We start from the raw sequence: 19,730 nt of genomic DNA, 5'->3' as shown, positions 1-19,730 counted from the left end.
ATTTTTTTTACTATTGTAAATTTCTGAAATTTTTTTTTCCAATTGAGATTAGCTGTGCAAATTTTTTTTTCAGAGTAAATTTTCAGATTTATAATTTTTTTTCGTTCGTCGCTGTCTGAAGATAAAGAGGGCAAACATGTGGTGCCAAGCACCACAAGCGGCCACGCAAGCGGTCACTGGGAAGAGGTCAGGAGAGGGGTGTCCCCCTGCTGCTGTTGGAGCTTTTGAAAAATAGAGATTAAAATGGTGTTATTTGGTGGCACTTGGGGAGTATTTTTGCGGGGGGAGGTCAGGAGGGGGGTCCCCCCCTCCTGCCGTTGGAGCTTTTGAAAAATAGGGATTAAAATGGTGTTATTTGGTGGCACTTGGGGAGTATTTTTGCGGGGGGTGGTCAGGAGGGGGTGTCCCCCTCCTGCAGTTGGAGCTTTTGAAAAATAGAGATTAAAATGGTGTTATTTGGTGGCACTTGGGGAGTATTTTTGCCGGGGGGAGGTCAGGAGGGGGGTTCCCCTCCTGCCGTTGGAGCTTTTGAAAAATAGAGATTAAAATGGTGTTATTTGGTGGCATTTGGGGAGTATTTTTGCGGGGGGGGTGGTCAGGAGGGGGTGTCCCCCTCCTGCCGTTGGAGCTTTTGAAAAATAGAGATTAAAATGGTGTTATTTGGTGGCACTTTGGGAGCATTTTTTTCGGATTACACATCTTCCTCTGAAACATGGTCTTCTTGCTCCTCAGTAGCTTCGTATAGTTTTGAAAATTGACTATTTTGGTTTCCTGGCTTCCCTTTCTACTGCGTGGTGAAATGCCTACATTCACCCCACCAAACATCATGCATATCTCATGATTTACAATTGATTTGACAAGCTGAGAAGCTAAAATAAGCTAAATAATATAGTGAAATTTGCATATTTGTGTTTTTAGAGCAATTTTGCCCTTTTTAGCTCCGCTGTCAGCGACGCGGAGCTTATCAAATAGGTTGATTTTCCGTCGTCGTCCGTCGTCGTCGTCGTCCGTCGTCCGTCGTCCGTCGTCGTCCGTCAACAATTGCCTTCTCCTCTGAAACCGCAAGTCTGATTGCTTTGAAATTTTATATGCAGTTCACTTGGGGTAACCTCACTTAAGTTTGTTCAAATCGTGGTGAAATTTGCATATTTGTATTTTTGGGGCATTTTTTGGTGTTTTTGGTAAAAAAATCTTCTTCTCTGAAACCGCTTGTCCGATTGCTTTGAAATTTGATACGCAGTTTACTTAGGGTGACTTCAGTCAGATTTGTCCAAATTGTGGTGAAATTTGCATATTTGTATTTTTAAGGCAATTTTTGTCATTTTGGTAAAAAAATCTTTAAAAATCTTTCTCTTCAAAACTAACAGTCAGATAGCTTTGATATTGGTACATATGTCCCTAGGGATGATTTATTTCAGATTTGTTCAAATTGTGCAGAAATATGCAAATTTGCATTTTTAAGGCAATTTTTGCCATTTTGGTCAAAAATGTATTTCTCATAAAGTACTCAACTGATAGTTTTGAAATTTGGTGTACAGGTTTGTATTGATGAACTAAGTAATATATATTGAATTTCTGATGAGATCTGTGATTTTGTATTTTTGGGCAAATTTTGCCATTTTTGGTCAAAAAATGTGTATTTCCAAAACTACTCATCTGATAGCTTTGAAATTTGGTATACAGGTTTCTACATATGAACTAAGTTATATATATTGAATTTCTGATGAGATCTCTAATTTTGTATTTTTTGGGCAATTTTTGCCATTTTTGGTCAAAAATGTGTATTTCAAAAACTACTCATCTGATAGCTTTGAAATTTGGTATACAGGTTCCTACAGATCACCTTAATGATATTTATTGAAATTATGATGAAAATTGCAATTTTGTAATTTTGGGGCGATTTTTGCAATTTTTGGTCAAAAAAATGTGTTTCTCAAAAAGTACTGGTCTGATAGCTTTGAAAATTGGTGTAAAGGTTTCTGCAGATGAGCTAAGTAATATATATTGAATTTCTGATTAAATCTGTAATTTTATATTTTTTGGGCAATATTTGCCATTTTGGTCAAAAAATGTGTATTTCCAAAACTACTCATCCGACAGCTTTGAAAATTTGGTATACAGGTTTCTGTAGATGAACTAAATTTTATTTATTGAAATTATGATGAAATCTGCAATTTTGTATTTTTGGGGCAATTTTTTCCATTTTTGGTCAAAAAATGTGTTTCTCAAAAAGTACTGGTCTAACAGCTTTGAAATTTGGTATACAGGTTTCTATAGATGAACTTAATTTGATCTTTTGAAATTATGATGAAATCTGCGATTTTTTATTTTTGGGGCAATTGTTGCCATTTTTGGTCAGAAATTTTATTCTCAAAAAACTACTCATCCGATAGCTTTGGTTGACATGTTCTTGGGGATGATCTGATGTGATATATTCAAAGTATGATGAAATCTTCAGTTGTGTTTTTTGCAGCTTTTAGCCACTTTTTTCTGGCCACTGCATTGAGCTATCAAAGATTTCCACCTTCTTCATCAACATGTGTCAAAAATAGTTATTCTCTACATAAACACAGCGGAGCTATATCGGCCGCTAGGTCGCTTGTTTGATCAAAACATCTATTTCTCTGTAGCAGCATGTCCAAATTGATTTGATGTGTATAGATGTGTTGAAATTTCAATATTTGTCTTTTTGGGCAATTTATGCCATTCATGGTCAAAAAATCTGTATTCTCTGAAAGGGCTTGTCCAATTTCTTTGAAATTTGCTACACAAAAACGATTAACCATGCAGATTTATTCAGTATTTGCTATCGAGAAACTTTCAAAGTTCAACCCTTTTGTGTTTTTGTGTTGGGATTTGTTGGATAGATGGCATTCTACGTAGTGTATTGTTGAATGTTAAAACATGTGTTGCTGTTGTTATTTGAGGCTGTTTTTTGAGAAAAAAGAATTGAAAATGCCTTTTTAAAAGCAAAATAATACATAATGACTTGATATGTTGTTTTATCATTATTGACTGTTTCTACTTGTTTACCCATTCTTGCATTCATCATTGTAATAAAATGCTGTGAAAAAAATGAAACTGATGTGGCCTGCATCTGTTTACCTTGCTCTTAAAAGGCAAATACAACTTTCTGTCTTAACAACCATACCATAGTTTCAATGTTTTACCTAGTGTACCTGCTTGGTTTGTACGCAGGAAACAAGTAGAAAACAGGCTCTATAATTTCATAATTTTCAAGTGATCAGAATACAAAAGTCCTGAAAAGATAAGATAATCACAACTTCCAGTATAAGGGATACAGTCACTCTAAATGTATAAATTAAAATTAAAAATGTGCCGGGAGGATGTATTAAGAATACAGAAAGTTACTTACTGTCGGTAAAATCTAAAAAAAATTCATAATTTTAAAGACTTTTGCAGATTTTTTTTTTTTTACGCCTTTGTCTTCTTATTTTTTTTTTTTTTTTATTTTGCAAACTATGTTTGAAGATTTTTTTTTTCCTAACTTTCTGCTCTGAAAATTTTTTTTTTTTCTGTTTTTGACCACCCCCCCTCCCAAGATCTAATGGTCCGTCCCTTACACTAATTAGTTTCAGCTGTAGCCGTGGCCACTTTGATGTTGAACAAGGCTACTTGATAAAGACTAATAGAATCTCACACCCCCAAGGACCTGGGATCAGATTTCTCACACGAGTTGGGGATATTTTGTCTCACACGAGCTGCAGGCGAGTGTGAGACAAAATATCCCCAACGAGTGTGAGAAATCTGATCCCAGGTCCTTGGTGTGTGAGATTCTTTTTCTCACATGACCACAAAATGCTTTAAATTCACATTGGACACGTACAACATTATCCAAAATCGTGACAAGTCTATCGTCTGCCACTGTACTTTGACCTGCTTACTTTGTAGTTCTGGTCCGTGTGTTACTCGTCGTGCCATTGGATAACATTTTACGCGTGGAACAAACAGACTGTATATCATCCAATCAGAGCTCGTGTAATATTTACTGCAGAGTGTGGGACGGTTTCTGAGAGTGTGGGATCGATTTTTCCCACACTGTCGATCCCGCACTCCCAGCGGCCAGGAATGTGAGAACAAAAAGTCTGCTTGTACAAAGGCAAAACTAGCTCTGTCTGAGGCTCGAGTTGTAAATGAGAGTTTACGATTGGCACCCTGTGTTCAAGATTAAGATACAATGTAACATTACCATGCACTGGTCCATGTACAAATCTTTTGTATTTCAACTTCCCCAGACAAACTGTCTGCATGGGATATACAATGTTGTCGACTTTGCCAGCTGGCTACAGCTGAAACTAATTAGTGTGAGCAGTTTTATTGCAGTTCACTGCAGTGGCTTCGCGCTCTAATTCTGAAAAGGGTAGTAATGACATTGCACTCTATGCCAATTTGCTTGTCGTCGGTAGTGAATTGTTTTCGTGAATTGAAATTTCTGTACGTGACCCAGAAGTTAGCCCAGCTTACACCTGTAGGCCCAATACTTGCTTATACTTGTCCAGGCAGTGTGACGGTTCTGACACGGTGTGTGTGCTGTTCTGAATTTCATTTTACAATTCACGTTTTATTCCTTGCTCTATTTGAAAGAAACTTACATCGTCATATGTCATCCTTCGCAAACAAACAAACAACGAGAAATCATCGGAGACCCCCCCCCCTTTCGCATTCCATGCAGTTAATGATTCTTTCTGATTCATTCTCCCATCTATAACCATCAGTGCATGCTGTACTCAGCAACCTCCTCTTAAATTCATTACATTTGAATAGAAATAAACGCAATCATTTGTTATACGGTTGTATGGAATTGCTAAGTTGTAAGGTAGCAAGTTCAAATACTTTTGAAAAGTTTTGAATCAACCGGCGTCACCTTTTGGATAAAGTTTTGGCTACAGACATCCCTTGCAGAAAGTTAAACAACAAATCAGATTAATTCAATGGGTTACTGTTTTTAGGATGTTTCGCTGGTCACAAGATGGGTCTACGATTGGTGTGACTAAAACGAAGGACAGCGAAGGAATGTGAAAGACTACGAAGGACGGTTTTTCTTGATGAAAAAGGGCTAGGATAGTATTGTCTTTACGGAATTACGTGAAGGAGAGCGTAACCAACAACCCCCCGCCAACCCCCAAGAGTACGGTGATAGACTGGGTTGTTTCATAATAAGAAATGAGTTGAGGGCAAGTATTTTCACTACACCATTGGAGGAAGGACATATTTTCATGGCAAAATAGGGCGAAGGACAATGTTATAAGTGCAGAATATGGTGAAGGATGCTAGTCATTATAGTGCAGGTTGAAAGATCATTTCTCAACAGGATGGGGTGAATGCAGTATTTTCACTGCAGAATAGGGCGAAGGACATTGTTATCAGCGCAAAATACTGTTATAGGACAGCAGTTTTATTATTGTGTAGATAGGAGGATTATTTTAAATACTTACTGCGCGAATCTTTATGAGTCAACTTTTTCCAATATATCAAGGGTATATTTAGGCTGCGTTCACAAAAAACGGTGGGAGGGGCTGGAGGAATTCAGGGGAATTCGAAAATTTTGGGAGTAGTTGAGGGGAGATTTTGAAAGTTTTGCTCTGTCTGTAGGGGGTCCTGAAATTTTTTTGGTTCTCTCTTACGATTCCAAGGTTTAGTGGGTAATTCACTGAAAATTGAATAGCGTTTTAATGTCATCCAATTGTTCTAATGTTAGTAATAATTAAACAAGATCTAGAACCATTTTGTTGCATTTAATTTCTTTTATCTCGAAAAACCTACAAATATATTAGTTTTCGGAAAAAAAGCTGCAACTGTTGATAATTGTTTCAATATTTCTACGCAATATTTCAAATGCCGTTTCTTGCTGTCTCCCTACAGCATGCTGAAACGTACAATGTTCACTTTGTAAACAAAAGCCTGCATATATAAATATCGGGTGGTAATCGAATTTTAGTCCAGACTTAAAGTCATTTGTCAATGATACAAATGCAAAGGCTGCAGTGGCAAGCTGAATACTGGACAGTTCAACATTCTGCCGGGAGTTAAAGAAGAACATAGTCGTATAAGCTGAACAAATATATTGTTAAAATTATCAAAAATTGTCAAAGTTAATAGTCGCGCCAGCGGCTTACTGACTACGCATGCGCTTATTCATAATATACTATGCGAGTAACCGGAAGTGTACCCTTCTTTCATGGGCGCCGCCATGTTTTTTTGAGTACTCGTAAATAAACAAAAACGAAACAAATTACTATTATAAACATGCCTTTTATAAAATATACCTCTTTTATTAGCCATTAAATGTTATTATGCACCTTGTCGCTGATACAAAATATCGTTAATATAGATAAAGGGAGAAAACTGTCGTGCATATGAACGGGGGCATACGCAAAGAATGCTGGGATTGAATTATAGAAGAGCGCCCCCTGTGTCAATAATTAGATTCAAAAATTGCCAGTTTTTAGACGGAACGCTATAGTTTTCAGCTTGCAAGTGGAAGGTGGGCAGTGCGGTTACCATTGCAATGATAATGATTGCATAATATGTCCCTTGTTTATCGCAATAGGCTGTTATCATTGTAAAAATTGCCAATTTTTGTCCAAAATTTTTACACGCTACAGAAAATCTATACCTGCCCTGCTGCAGGGTTTGACGTCGTGTACGTACGTGAACTGCTTTCATCAGAGGGAAACTGGGCATAGTTGTCATATAAACGTTTATGAAGTAACAATTACAGTTTATCATGAATCAATACAAATAACATTGCCAATCTTTAATAACCCCTGGCGCGACACCAAGGGCTGAGCCCTATATATAATAGAGATACTGCCCTGCTACTGCCTACTGGCAGTGACAGAGATAGCTCTGACTATGAAGTAGCTGAAAAAGAGTTCGGGTCATGTGACATTCATGACAGTGAAATATACTTGTACACAAGATCAGTCTAGAGAGGAACACATGAAAGAAAAGAAGACTTGAAAGTTATCAGGGATCTTTGGATTCTGGCATATGAGAATGATCAAATATTCAATAAAAGAGATGAAGTCACCATCCTTGATTTTCTACATTTTCACACTCTCATCGTAAAATAACATAAAAGTAAAAACGACTGTAATTAAAATAAAAAAATATGTGACTAAATGGAATTATTTTAATTTTACCATTGAAATTTGCCATTATTACACTCAAAATTTCAGAGATTGAAACGTTTATTTGATGGAATATTTTGATCCTCCAGTATTGTCAATTTTGTAAAACCTTTATGAGTAGCATCTAAGTAACATCTACATGTTTTGTACTTTTGAAAAAAATATTTTTGGTAGGTCACTGTTTGGCAAAAGGTAGCCAGGAATTCACAATTTGCATTCTCTCTCATGATCGTCATTTTGAGTGTTTTCAGTAGGTGCCATTAACTTGGCAAGAGTTGGAGTAACTCAAGTCGGCTTTGATTTATAAATCGAAATAGTCCACTGATGCGTTTAAAAGTGAATCAATTTAAGAACTTGCCTTAGGATATGGCCCTGCTGATAAAGAGTAGTGTCAAACATCTACGAGTAGAACAACGCAATACATGCTTATTTGTGCTCTGCGTGCATCCCTAATAAATATGCGGCTATATCATAATCGGGGGAACTTGAAAAAATTTAATCATATACACGGGGAGACTTGAAAATTTTTTAGGGTACTGTGGTGCAATCTGAAACAAAATATGATTTCAGTCGCGATTCCTTCAGCCCCCCAACGTTATTTGTGAACGCAGCCTTAAGTACGAGAACAGTGTTCAGTGCAAAATTGAGCGGCGAACAGCGCGATCTTTTAAGGGTAGGGTGATAGACAGTGTACTAAAAATTGGTCAAAGGAAAATATTTTCACTACACAGAGAGCTAAGGACAACGTTATGAGTGCAGAATGTGACGAAAGACAGCAGTTTCAGTAGTTTCACCCAAGAATAGGGCGAAGGGCAGATTTTTCACTACAGAATAATAGAAAAATGGACCAAACTTGCTGCTTTGACACCGGGAACGTTTGAATCCTGGTTAGAAGTCTGCCAACAGGGTCCTCGAGCTCCGATGATGATGGTGATTAAACATTTAAAAATGAAGAAAAAAAAATATATTTGGACTCAGTAAAGTTGTTGTTGTTGTTGTTGTTATTGATGTTGTAGTTGATAGTATTTGCAGAAAATGACAAATTATGCGCTGCAAAATTCAATACAGCCTCACTGTACACATGGAGGTAAGCTACCTCCATGCTATACACAAGCGCTGCAAAATTCAATACAGCGATATTGATGATGATGATGATGATTAAATATTTAAAAAGGGAGAAAAATAAAAATTTATTGGACTCTGTAAATTTGTTGTTGTTGTTGTTGTTTTATTATTGTTGTTGTTGTGTTGATAGTATTTGCAGAAAAGAACAAAGTATGCGCTGCGAAATTCAATACAGCCTTACTATACTATGCGCTGCAAAATTCAATACAGCCTAACTATACATGTGCGTTGCCGCCTAACTATACTATGCGTTGCAAATTCAATACAGCCTAACTATACATGTGCGTTGCCGCCTAACTATACTATGCGTTGCAAATTCAATACAGCCTAACATTACCCAAGGGTTGTCACTTCATTGCCACACACTTTTTTTTCAATCGCCAAAAATGCACCTAGCAAGCATCGAAATCGGTAAAATTCGACGTAGGGTCAAAGCACATTGGTCCTTCTCAATCATACTCAAACATTTTTACCTCTTACCGATGAAAAGTCGAGAAATCAGCAGGTTTTTCAACGCATCTTGTCGTCTCTCACATTCCAGATTTAAAAGACCGCGCGGTACATTAAGTCAAGTGGGCGCATTTCAAATCGAACCAATAGCTGAGCCCGTACTGAATGAATGGGCCCGACGTGAAAACCCGGCAGTAACGTAAGTTTCTCACGTCTTGGAAAGAACTTTCTCTTGCTATGGGTGAACTGCAACTGTTAAAGTTACCAGAATTTCATACGCAGACAGTGTCACCCATAGTCTTCAAAAGACGTAAGAAACTTACGTTACTGCCAGGTTTTCACGCTGGGCCCATCCAGCTCTGCTATTGGTTCGATTTGAAATGCGCCCATGTGACTTAATGTACCGCGCGGTCTTTTAAATCTGGAATGTAAGAGACGACCAGATGCGCCGAAAAACCTGCTGATTTCTCGACTTTTCATCGGTAAGAGGTAAAAATGTTTGAGTATGATTGAGAAGGACCAATGTGCTTTGACCCTACGTCGAATTTTACCGATTTCGATGCTTGCTAGGTGCATTTTGGCGATTGAAAAAAAAGTGTGTGGCAATGAAGTGACAACCCTTGGGTAATGTTAGGCTGTATTGAATTTGCAACGCATAGTATAGTTAGGCGCCAACGCACATGTATAGTTAGGCTGTATTGAATTTGCAACGCATAGTATAGTTAGGCGGCAACGCACATGTATAGTTAGGCTGTATTGAATTTGCAACGCATAGGCCATAGTATAGTTGGGCGGCAACGCACAGGCTGTAATGAATTTTGCAGCGCATAGTATAGTAAGGCTGTATCGAATTTCGCAGCGCATACTTTGTTCTTTTCTGCAAATACTATCAACAACAACAACAACAATAATAAAAACATCAACAGCAACAAATTTACAGAGTCCAATATATTTTATTTTCTCCATTTTTAAATATTTAATCATCATCATCATCAATATCGCTGTATTGAATTTTGCAGCGCATGTGTATAGCATGGAGGCAGCTTACCTCCATGTGTACAGTGAGGCTGTATTGAATTTTGCAGCGCATAATTTGTCCTTTTCTGAAATACTATCAACTACAAAACAACAACAATAACAACAACAACAACAACAACTTTACTGAGTCCAAATACATTTTCCTTCATTTTTAAATGTTTGATCACCATCATCACCGGAGCTCGAGGACCCTGTGTAGAAGTCTGCCAATATTTCAGTGGTTACAAGCCAAGATAATAAAGTTGTGAAATATTTCAGTGGTTATAAGCCCAGATAATAAAGAGTTGGGATCTGAAAAAAAAAGATTTCAATCGCGATTCCTCAAACCCCCAAACGTTATTTGTGAACGCAGCCTCAATACAGAAAGTATGAGAACAGTACGTTCAGTGCAATATTGAGCGGCGAACAACGCGGTCAAGAGTTGTCCAAACTTTTAATGATTTTTTCACTATTTTTGTTTTTAATGCAAACCGTAATTTCTTGTTCTACTCCCTGGTGCATGTTGATATAGTGTATTCATCTTGTCAACTCGGCTAGTGCAAGTGTAAACTGGATTGTTATTGTTGATAAGTGAATTCTGGTCCGGACCAGAATTCAAATGTAAACAATAACAGTGTACCTTATACATATAGACGTTATATTGACAAGCTAAATAGTGGGCGTTTCAACATTATTTTGGGAGTACAATAAATTGCAATTGACTTACAAAATAAAAAAAATCATCAAAAGTTAGCATAACTGGCACTTTAATATAAACACCAGATTGAATACACTGCCCCGTTACATGATAGCAACATACATGAACAGCACTCTACTCAGCATCAACTTGAGAGCTCGTACCCTTCCACTATTGGGAACGTGATTTTAAAGTTATTATATTGTTTGGTTTTTTGATGATTCCCTATGCATATATCCGCATAGCGTGTGGAAAATGTAGTTATAGGTCAACAAATAGGGCTAGAGGTTTGGTTTTAATGAATGTCGTTTATTGTCGGACATTTTTTGTGCGTATTTGTTGATGACCTTGGATGACCTTTGACTTACCTCAGTGTATCTCAGCATGGAGCTAAAAAGCTCAGCAACCGCAGGGCCTACAGGTTTCGTTTCTCTTGAATATTGCAAGGCGTCCGACGAAATTGCTACTGGCAATCACGACATTTGAAATATAGGGGAAACTCGCAGAGCTGTAGGTTGTGGCATTTTTGGCCATATTTTCAAGGACGAAATGGAAGAAATGTGTTAAAATTGCATCTCGATATGGATTTAAGGTTATAGAAACGATGTTTTCGGGCACATTATATAAATTGCTGAGGATTTATGAACATTTTTGACATTACACTCTTTATGCATATGGTACATTACGCGGCCGAACTTTCTCAAGTTTTGAATGAGAAAATTTTTGTGTGAATCAGCCTCCAGTGGTGTTTATCATAATTCCATTACAATACTGTACGTCGGGCGGTAGTGGCTTTAGTTGAACGTATTTTGACATAAGGCACAGAATCTAAATTTGGCATGCAGTCGTTATTTCAATATGCGAGTTTCATATTGAGTTTTACCCGACCAATATCTTACATCCTGCCAGCCAGACACTGAATTTGCAAAACATTGCATTGTTCTTTTTTGATACCGAAAATAAGTGTCAGATCTAAGTATTTGTATTTCGAAACTTCAAATTCTTTCGTTACTACATACTGATTGCCCTCACCTTTACAACTGTTAGATTTTTTCATCGATTGCACTTAGTTGGATCGGAAATGTCTAAAACGAACGGCGGTATATGAGAAGGTAGTTGACGCAAGAGTTTCAAGATTTGCGAAATCATTATCGTGAAGTTGCTCCTGCTATAAACAATCGTATAATTAAGCGGCATTCCTGTGATCTGAAGCCTTCGTCGGCTTTGTCCAGGCTGGTGTATATATATATATCTATAACGCTCTGCTTAGCATCGAGCACTGCAATTTCCCACGAGGACATCTGTACAATTCGAGATATATATATATATATATATATATATATATATATATATATATATTGCGTCTTAAAATAAATGCCATACAAAAAAAAATCTAATCAGCGATTCTTCGGTTTTTGACGGTCGATTCCCTTATCGACCAATCACCTTTCGTACGATTTCGGGTCGGCACACCAAAGCTTGGAAATTCTCCTTCAACGCATGGGAAAATAAATTGTGACAATACAACGCCACAGACTGGCTTGCTGTAGTAAGGAATTGACCAGTGGAACGTACTTTGGCGAGGGGTTGTGAGAATGGGGATATAATTTATTTTTTGTTTCCTACAGTTTTTTGATCTGTATGAATTTTAAGCTTTTGCTCACAACATCCATACCATATTCAGAAGTTCAGCAACTTTTATCCTGAAGTGAAATGCATGTCACAGCTTTCGGCGAAAGGTCTGATTTTAAAATTAGTCGACACCACACACGCTCTACTATTTCATCACTAGAGCTACCTAGCGAAGACATTACATGCATCAGAAAATTACATCATTGAAGGAAATGACCCTGCAAAGACAATGTATGTGAAATGTAATACCTTTGGTCACAATTCTGTCCTTCGTCTAAAGCAAGTATAATAATGGTGGCCACAGGGAAGCTTCGTTAGATCTTTGGAGGGGTGGTCAGAATAATTGTACTTTCTTCACTTTTTTTACATTTCGTGGTTTTAAAGTTGGCACAACATTTTTTGCACTATATCAAGCATCAAGCATTTTCTATGAACGGCATTTCTCAAACTTTTTCATGGACTTTCACTCTGCATATTTCTCACACTTTTAAGCAACCTATTTCAAATATCTTAAATGAACTTTCCGTAAACCTAAGGTGTCCCAAATAATCCGCAGTGATAATACCGTACTTCACCTATTACCCAATTCTGTAGTAAAAATGTCGCCCAAAGAGTCAATCTGCCCCTGTTAGGAAAATGTTGTTCTTCACCTGATTCGAGGTGAAAATACTGTCCTTCGCCCATTTTTCAGGCTAAAATTTTGTCATTCGCCCTATTCTGAGGTGAGAATGCCGTCCTTCACCCTATCCAGAGATGAAAATACCGTACTTCGCCCAGTTCTGAGGTGAAAATGCCGTCCTTCGCCCAGTTCTGAGGTGAAAATGACGTCCTTCGCCAGTTCTGAGGTGAAAATGCCGTCCTTCGCCCTGTTCTGAGGTGAAAATGCCGTCCTTCGCCCAATTCTGAGGTGAAAATGCCGTCCTTCGCCCAATTCTGAGGTGAAAATGCCGTCCTTCGCCCAGTTCTGAGGTGAAAATGCCGTCCTTCGCCAGTTCTGAGGTGAAAATGCCGTCCTTCGCCCTGTTCTGAGGTGAAAATGCCGTCCTTCGCCCTATTCTGAGGTGAAAATGCCGTCCTTCGCCAAATTCTGAGGTGAAATTGCCGTCCTTTGCCAATTCTGAGGTGAAAATACCGTCCTTCGCCCAATTCTGAGGAGAAAAATACCGTCCTTCGCCCAATTCTGAGGTGAAAATGCCGTCCTTCACCGTATTCTCAGGTGAAAATACCGTCCTTCGCCCAGTTGTGAGGTGAAAATGCCGTCCTTCGCCCAGTTCTGAGGTGAAAATACCGTCCTTCGCCCTATTCTGAGGTGAAAATGCCGTCCTTCGCCCTATTGTAAGGTGAAAATACCGTCCTTCGCCCAGTTATGAGGTGAAAATGCCGTCCTTCGCCCTATTCTCAGGTGAAAATACCGTCCTTCGCCCAGTTCTGAGGTAAAAATGCCGTCCTTCCAGTCCTTCGCCCAGTTCTGAGGTGAAAATGCCGTCCTTCGCCCTGTTCTGAGGTGAAAATGCCGTCCTTCGCCCTATTCTGAGGTGAAAATGCCGTCCTTCGCCCTATTGTAAGGTGAAAATGCCGTCCTTCACCGTATTCTCAGGTGAAAATACCGTCCTTCGCCCAGTCGTGAGGTGAAAATGCCGTCCTTCGCCCAGTTCTGAGGTGAAAATACCGTCCTTCGCCCTATTCTGAGGTGAAAATGCCGTCCTTCGCCCTATTGTAAGGTGAAAATACCGTCCTTCGCCCAGTTATGAGGTGAAAATGCCGTCCTTCGCCCTATTCTCAGGTGAAAATACCGTCCTTCGCCCAGTTCTGAGGTAAAAATGCCAGCCTTCGCCCAGTTATGGGGTGAAAATGCCGTCCTTCGCCCAGTTCTGAGGTGAAAATGACGTCCTTCGCCAGTTCTGAGGTGAAAATGCCGTCCTTCGCCCTGTTCTGAGGTGAAAATGCCGTCCTTCGCCCTATTCTGAGGTGAAAATGCCGTCCTTCGCCAAATTCTGAGGTGAAATTGCCGTCCTTTGCCAATTCTGAGGTGAAAATACCGTCCTTCGCCCAATTCTGAGGAGAAAAATACCGTCCTTCGCCCAATTCTAAGGTGAAAATGCCGTCCTTCACCGTATTCTCAGGTGAAAATACCGTCCTTCGCCCAGTTGTGAGGTGAAAATGCCGTCCTTCGCCCAGTTCTGAGGTGAAAATACCGTCCTTCGCCCTATTCTGAGGTGAAATTGCCGTCCTTTGCCCTATTGTAAGGTGAAAATACCGTCCTTCGCCCAGTTCTGAGGTGAAAATGCCGCCCTTCGCCCTATTCTCAGGTGAAAATACCGTCCTTCGCCCAGTTCTGAGGTAAAAATGCCGTCCTTCCAGTCCTTCGCCCAGTTCTGAGGTGAAAATGCCGTCCTTCGCCCTGTTCTGAGGTGAAAATGCCGTCCTTCGCCCTATTCTGAGGTGAAAATACCGTCCTTCGCCCAATTCTGAGGAGAAAAATACCGTCCTTCGCCAATTCTGAGGTGAAAATGCCGTCCTTCGCCCAATTCTGAGGAGAAAAATACCGTCCTTCGCCCAATTCTGAGGTGAAAATGCCGTCCTTCGCCCTAGTTCTGAGGTGAAATACCGTCCTTCGCCCTATTCTGAGGTGAAAATGCCGTCCTTCGCCGATTGTGAGGTGAAAATACCGTCCTTCGCCCAGTTATGAGGTGACAATGCCGTCCTTCACCAGTTTCTGAGGTGAAAAAACCGTCCTTCGCCCAGTTCTGAGGTAAAAAATCCAGCCTTCGCCCAGTTATGGGGTGAAAATGCCGTCCTTCGCCATTCTGAGGTGAAAATGACGTCCTTCGCCAGTTCTGAGGTGAAAATGCCGTCCTTCGCCCTGTTCTAGTTGAAAATGCCGTCCTTCGCCTATTCTGAGGTGAAAATGCCGTCCTTCGCCAAATTCTGAGGTGAAATTGCCGTCCTTTGCCAATTCTGAGGTGAAAATACCGTCCTCGCCCATTCTGAGAGAAAAATACCGTCCTTCGCCCAATTCTAAGGTGAAATGCCGTCCTTCACCGTATTCTCAGGTGAAAATACGTCCTTCGCCCAGTTGTGAGGTGAAAATGCCGTCCTTCGCCCAGTTCTGAGGTGAAAATACCGTCCTTCGCCCTATTCTGAGGTGAAAATGCCGTCCTTCGCCCTATTGTAAGGTGAAAATACCGTCCTTCGCCCAGTTCTGAGGTGAAAATGCCGCCCTTCGCCCTATTCTCAGGTGAAAATACCGTCCTTCGCCCAGTTCTGAGGTAAAAATGCCGTCCTTCCAGTCCTTCGCCCAGTTCTGAGGTGAAAATGCCGTCCTTCGCCCTGTTCTGAGGTGAAAATGCCGTCCTTCGCCCATTCTGAGGTGAAAATGCCGTCCTTCGCCAAATTCTGAGGTGAAATTGCCGTCCTTTGCCAATTCTGAGGTGAAAATACCGTCCTTCGCCCAATTCTGAGGAGAAAAATACCGTCCTTCGCCCAATTCTGAGGTGAAAATGCCGTCCTTCACCGTATTCTCAGGTGAAAATACCGTCCTTCGCCCAGTTGTGAGGTGAAAATGCCGTCCTTCGCCCAGTTCTGAGGTGAAAATACCGTCCTTCGCCCTATTCTGAGGTGAAAATGCCGTCCTTCGCCCTATTCTCAGGTGAAAATACCGTCCTTCGCCCAGTTCTGAGGTGAAAATGCCAGCCTTCGCCCAGTTCTGAGGTGAAAATGCCGTCCTTCGCCCAGTTTTGAGGTGGCAATACCGTCTTTCGCCCAATTCCGAGGTGAAAATGCCGTCCTTTGCCAATTCTGAGGTGAAAATGCCATCCTTCGCCCTATTCTCAGGTGAAAATACCGTCCTTCGCCCAATTCTGAGGTGAAAATGCCGTCCTTCACCCTATTCTCAGGTGAAAATACCGTCCTTCGCCCAGTTCTGAGGTGAAAATGCCGTCCTTCGCCCAGTTCTGAGGTGAAAATGCCATACTTCGCCCAGTTCTGAGGTGAAAATGCCGTTCTTCGCCCTATTCTCAGGTGAAAATACCGTCCTTCCCCCAGTTCTGAGGTGAAAATGCCGTCCTTCGCCCAGTTCTGAGGTGAAAATGCCGTCCTTCACCCTATTCAGAGGTGAAAATGCCGTCCTTCGCCCAATTCTGATGTGAAAATGCTTTCCTTCGCCCAAATCTGAGGTGAAATTGCCGTCCTTCGCCAAGTTTTGAGGTGACAATGCCGTCCTTCACCAAGTTCTGAGGTGAAAATGCCGTCCTTCGCCCTATTCTGATATGAAAATGCCATCCTTCGCCCAATGCTGAGGTGAAACACTTTGATATTCTGCAGAACATTATACTATCCGTCAGCCTTATGATAATACTGTCTAGCATCAGCGTAATTGAGTCCTGCACTGAAAACGTTGTCCTTTTTCTAATTACGTACAGAAAATAGTATGTTTGTACACCTAATTGGGTTTTCTTTTCGTCCTTCACTTGTCCTTCGCTTTCCTTCTATGTCCTTCCTTTTAGTTTTTGCTTCTACGATTGGTGATCTCCGTTTCTCTTTGTCGAATTTTCTCTGCTTGCATTCATGTCACTTGTTCGGAAGCAGAAATTACATAGTAAGTAAGAAAAAAAGTCAGGATAGGCATTTTCTTTTTTGGCTGGCAATTGAATTATTCTAAAAATACCACCGCATCATCTAACTAATCTTCGACTTGACAAGATCACCAGTGCCATCACTGTTTAGACTAAAGTATGGCATATACTTAGACTAAAGTATGGCAAGCTGTCTGTAATTTTTTTGATAATTTTGGACTAAATGGACATCATAAATAAGTAGGCTACAATTTTTCATCAACAGTTTGGCAAAAATCTGAAAACAATTTTTAAGCATATTTTATGAGGGCAACTGAAATTAAGTTTGGCGCTTAAAGGGTTTCTAGAGATAATAAATCATGAATCCATTCCCATCCTCCCCAAACTTTTAAGTCCTTAGAGTTGCGCTTTATGGTACTTCAATCGCCATTGTATGTCTCTAGATTTCAGCAGTTTGACATTGTGTGAAATGTTGATGCATGTTATGAACAGAGGTGACATATTACAACATCAGTTCAACAGACACGTTTAAATTCTCGTGCAGTAATTGTTCAGCTGTCATGGTCAAGCAGTGTAACAGTTTTCAGAGTTGTTCACTTGTACGTGCAGTTTGACAAGCAATATCCCTACTGACAATCGTGATATGATTAATTTTGATATGCGTGCAGCTATCCAACCGTTGATAAAAGCCAAACTTATGTAAGCAGAAACGTTGTGTAATGGAAATGCAAAATCAATAGTGCTTGGGCTAATTTAGCAGCATATTTCATTGTTATGCCGAGGGTATGATGGAGATAACAACATGGGGTGCACAGAAATCATTGCTGTCATTTAGAACATCACTTGTTGTAGAACCATGTAGTACATTTTGTTATCACAATTTGGTTAACCCTTTGAGCACAAAAGTCAATTTTTGTCGACTTTATAAAATATACCCCAGTCAATTTTTTCTCAAATTATGCCAAAATTTTGATAAGAAACTGTAGTTGATAAAATGTGGTGTCCATTTGATCCAAAATTATCAACAATATTACAAAAAAATTCATAAAAATTGGTAAAATGTTGCTCTAACGTTTTGGTGGGAAAAATTACAGCACTCAATTTAAGGGTTAAAACACTTTATTAAATCACTCTGGCCAATGTTAGCTCTGTCTTTACTCAAACAGAATTTCTACTTGCATACACCGAGCTTATAACAACAAACAGTTGGATGTTTTATTTGAAATTTGAAATATTTGACTCGCTCAGATTTGTTGTACAATACTACACATTGTATATCATATCCAATTTTCTCACTTTTCACCCGTAGGAATCCAAGTCAGTGTTAAATCTATTCAACCATATACGCTAGAGAGAAGACCTTCAAAGAAGAAAAAGAAGACTCATCATAAGAAACGCTCTAATCATGAAATATTTATTATCACTAAAATATGAAACAAATGCATACAAATCAAGGATTGAAGAAACCCAACTCTGCCAAGTTTCCCAGAGCAGCTTTGATGTTTTTTTTTCTGGAGAAATGATTAAAAATGCTGCATAAAAGATCATACAACTGAAGCATTGTAAGACACAGAGACAATTTATCATATTTGAAGAGAATATAATTTCAATATTTCATAAGCTGAGAATCCAACACTGTGATGGTCATATTTTGTATGCAATATTCCAAACACACTATTTTGTCATCATGGCCCTTTCAACTGCCATTACACATTGATGTAATCAGTAAGTTGTTTTGTTTTTCTTACTCACTCAGTATTCAAAAGTTGATACGTTTTTTCGCCTTTGTTTTGCTGGTTACTCCACCTACTGTAAATGCTTGATCATTTTTACCAATCATTGAACAGTTACAGCCAACAAGATTGTAAAGATGTAGTTTTATTTAGCCATTCCCTTTGTGTTTTCATCTCAGTGTACAATAAAAAAGATCCACATCATTACGAGTTGTGGTTTTGTAAATGAAATATTAACAAAAGCTCTCATCCATCAAAGTGTTACATCCACATGTTTAGAACAGTCAATGGGACTACATGTAACAGTGAATGGATTTTACCAGGTTGCCAATCAAGCTTGAAATGTCAGTGAATGGTTCACCTCTGGTATATGAGGTTTGCATGCTGTGTACTTTACCATACTGTAGATAGATTACATGCGTGGGTCACGGTGTAGTTGGATTATATGCGTTGGTTGCTATGGTAAAGCATACTTAAGACCTATTTTTCTTGAGTTTTGGTTCATTTTTGGTACTCTCTCACTTGCCAAGAGAAACAAGTTATCCTTACTGTTGCAGTTGACACCAACAACAGGGCTCTGGTATCATAGGGTATATCGTTCCGTAACCATTTGTCACCATAGCGTCAATTCCCATAGCAACAAAATTGAACTTCGTTGCTTGGTGATTTGGACGTGGTGATAGCCTTCAACACCCTTTGGCTAGAACCCTGCCTTGCAGCATCGAACGCAATATTCTAACAACAGATAACACTATTAGGCTAAAAACTGAAACTCCAGATGCACATTATCGTTTAAGGTAGCATGCGTTTTTAAAGTAAAAGACTTTTGCTCAAAATTTTCGAACTAAACTTTCAACTATTGTCTTGCAAAATCAATAAAAATCAGGGTCACTTGCAAAGTTTGGAACTAGCGAAACAAATTACCAAACATTCTGCGATATTAGGCGCCATTCCTGTGTTAACTCTACGGGAGGGGGGGGGGGCAATGAAATTTTGGATTTTCGAAAAACTAAGAGGGTGAAATTTTTTCTTTCTCCAAGAGTTAAAGGCAAAAACGAAATACAAAACATTTAAAAGTGAAAGAGAGCATTAAATACTAACAGACATTCGTTACAGTCTCAATTTATCGTATTTGTAAACAATCATATGCCAAATTAAGAAAGACTACACTGCTATTGGAAGACATCAGTGAATACAATTTTTCGAGTGTTGGATGTGAATATAATCACGCACAAGGGAGTGTGCATTTTCCCCTTAAATTCTAGTGAGAGATTACGTGATTGGTTTATTTGAAAATGCTTTCCTACTGCGTGTATGCCACTAAAACGTACCACTCGTGAAAATTGGT

The 19,730-nt window shown here is 39.4% G+C and overlaps 1 protein-coding gene across 1 annotated transcript in view; it reads left to right on the top strand.

The window, feature by feature from the left end:
* Positions 1–18,172, top strand: part of LOC139138897 (fizzy-related protein homolog) — a 32,184-nt gene extending 14,012 nt beyond the window's left edge. The window contains exon 12 of the mRNA XM_070707489.1: positions 17,959–18,172. Within this exon, the coding sequence (XP_070563590.1) occupies positions 17,959–18,000 (42 nt within the window). The 3' untranslated portion in view covers positions 18,001–18,172. The remainder of the gene's footprint in view (positions 1–17,958) is intronic.
* The last annotated feature ends 1,558 nt before the right edge of the window (positions 18,173–19,730 follow it).

Source organism: Ptychodera flava, chromosome 8 (genome assembly GCF_041260155.1).
Source record: "Ptychodera flava strain L36383 chromosome 8, AS_Pfla_20210202, whole genome shotgun sequence".
Lineage (NCBI taxonomy): Eukaryota > Metazoa > Hemichordata > Enteropneusta > Ptychoderidae > Ptychodera > Ptychodera flava.
This window is presented reverse-complemented; position numbering and strand designations above follow the sequence as displayed.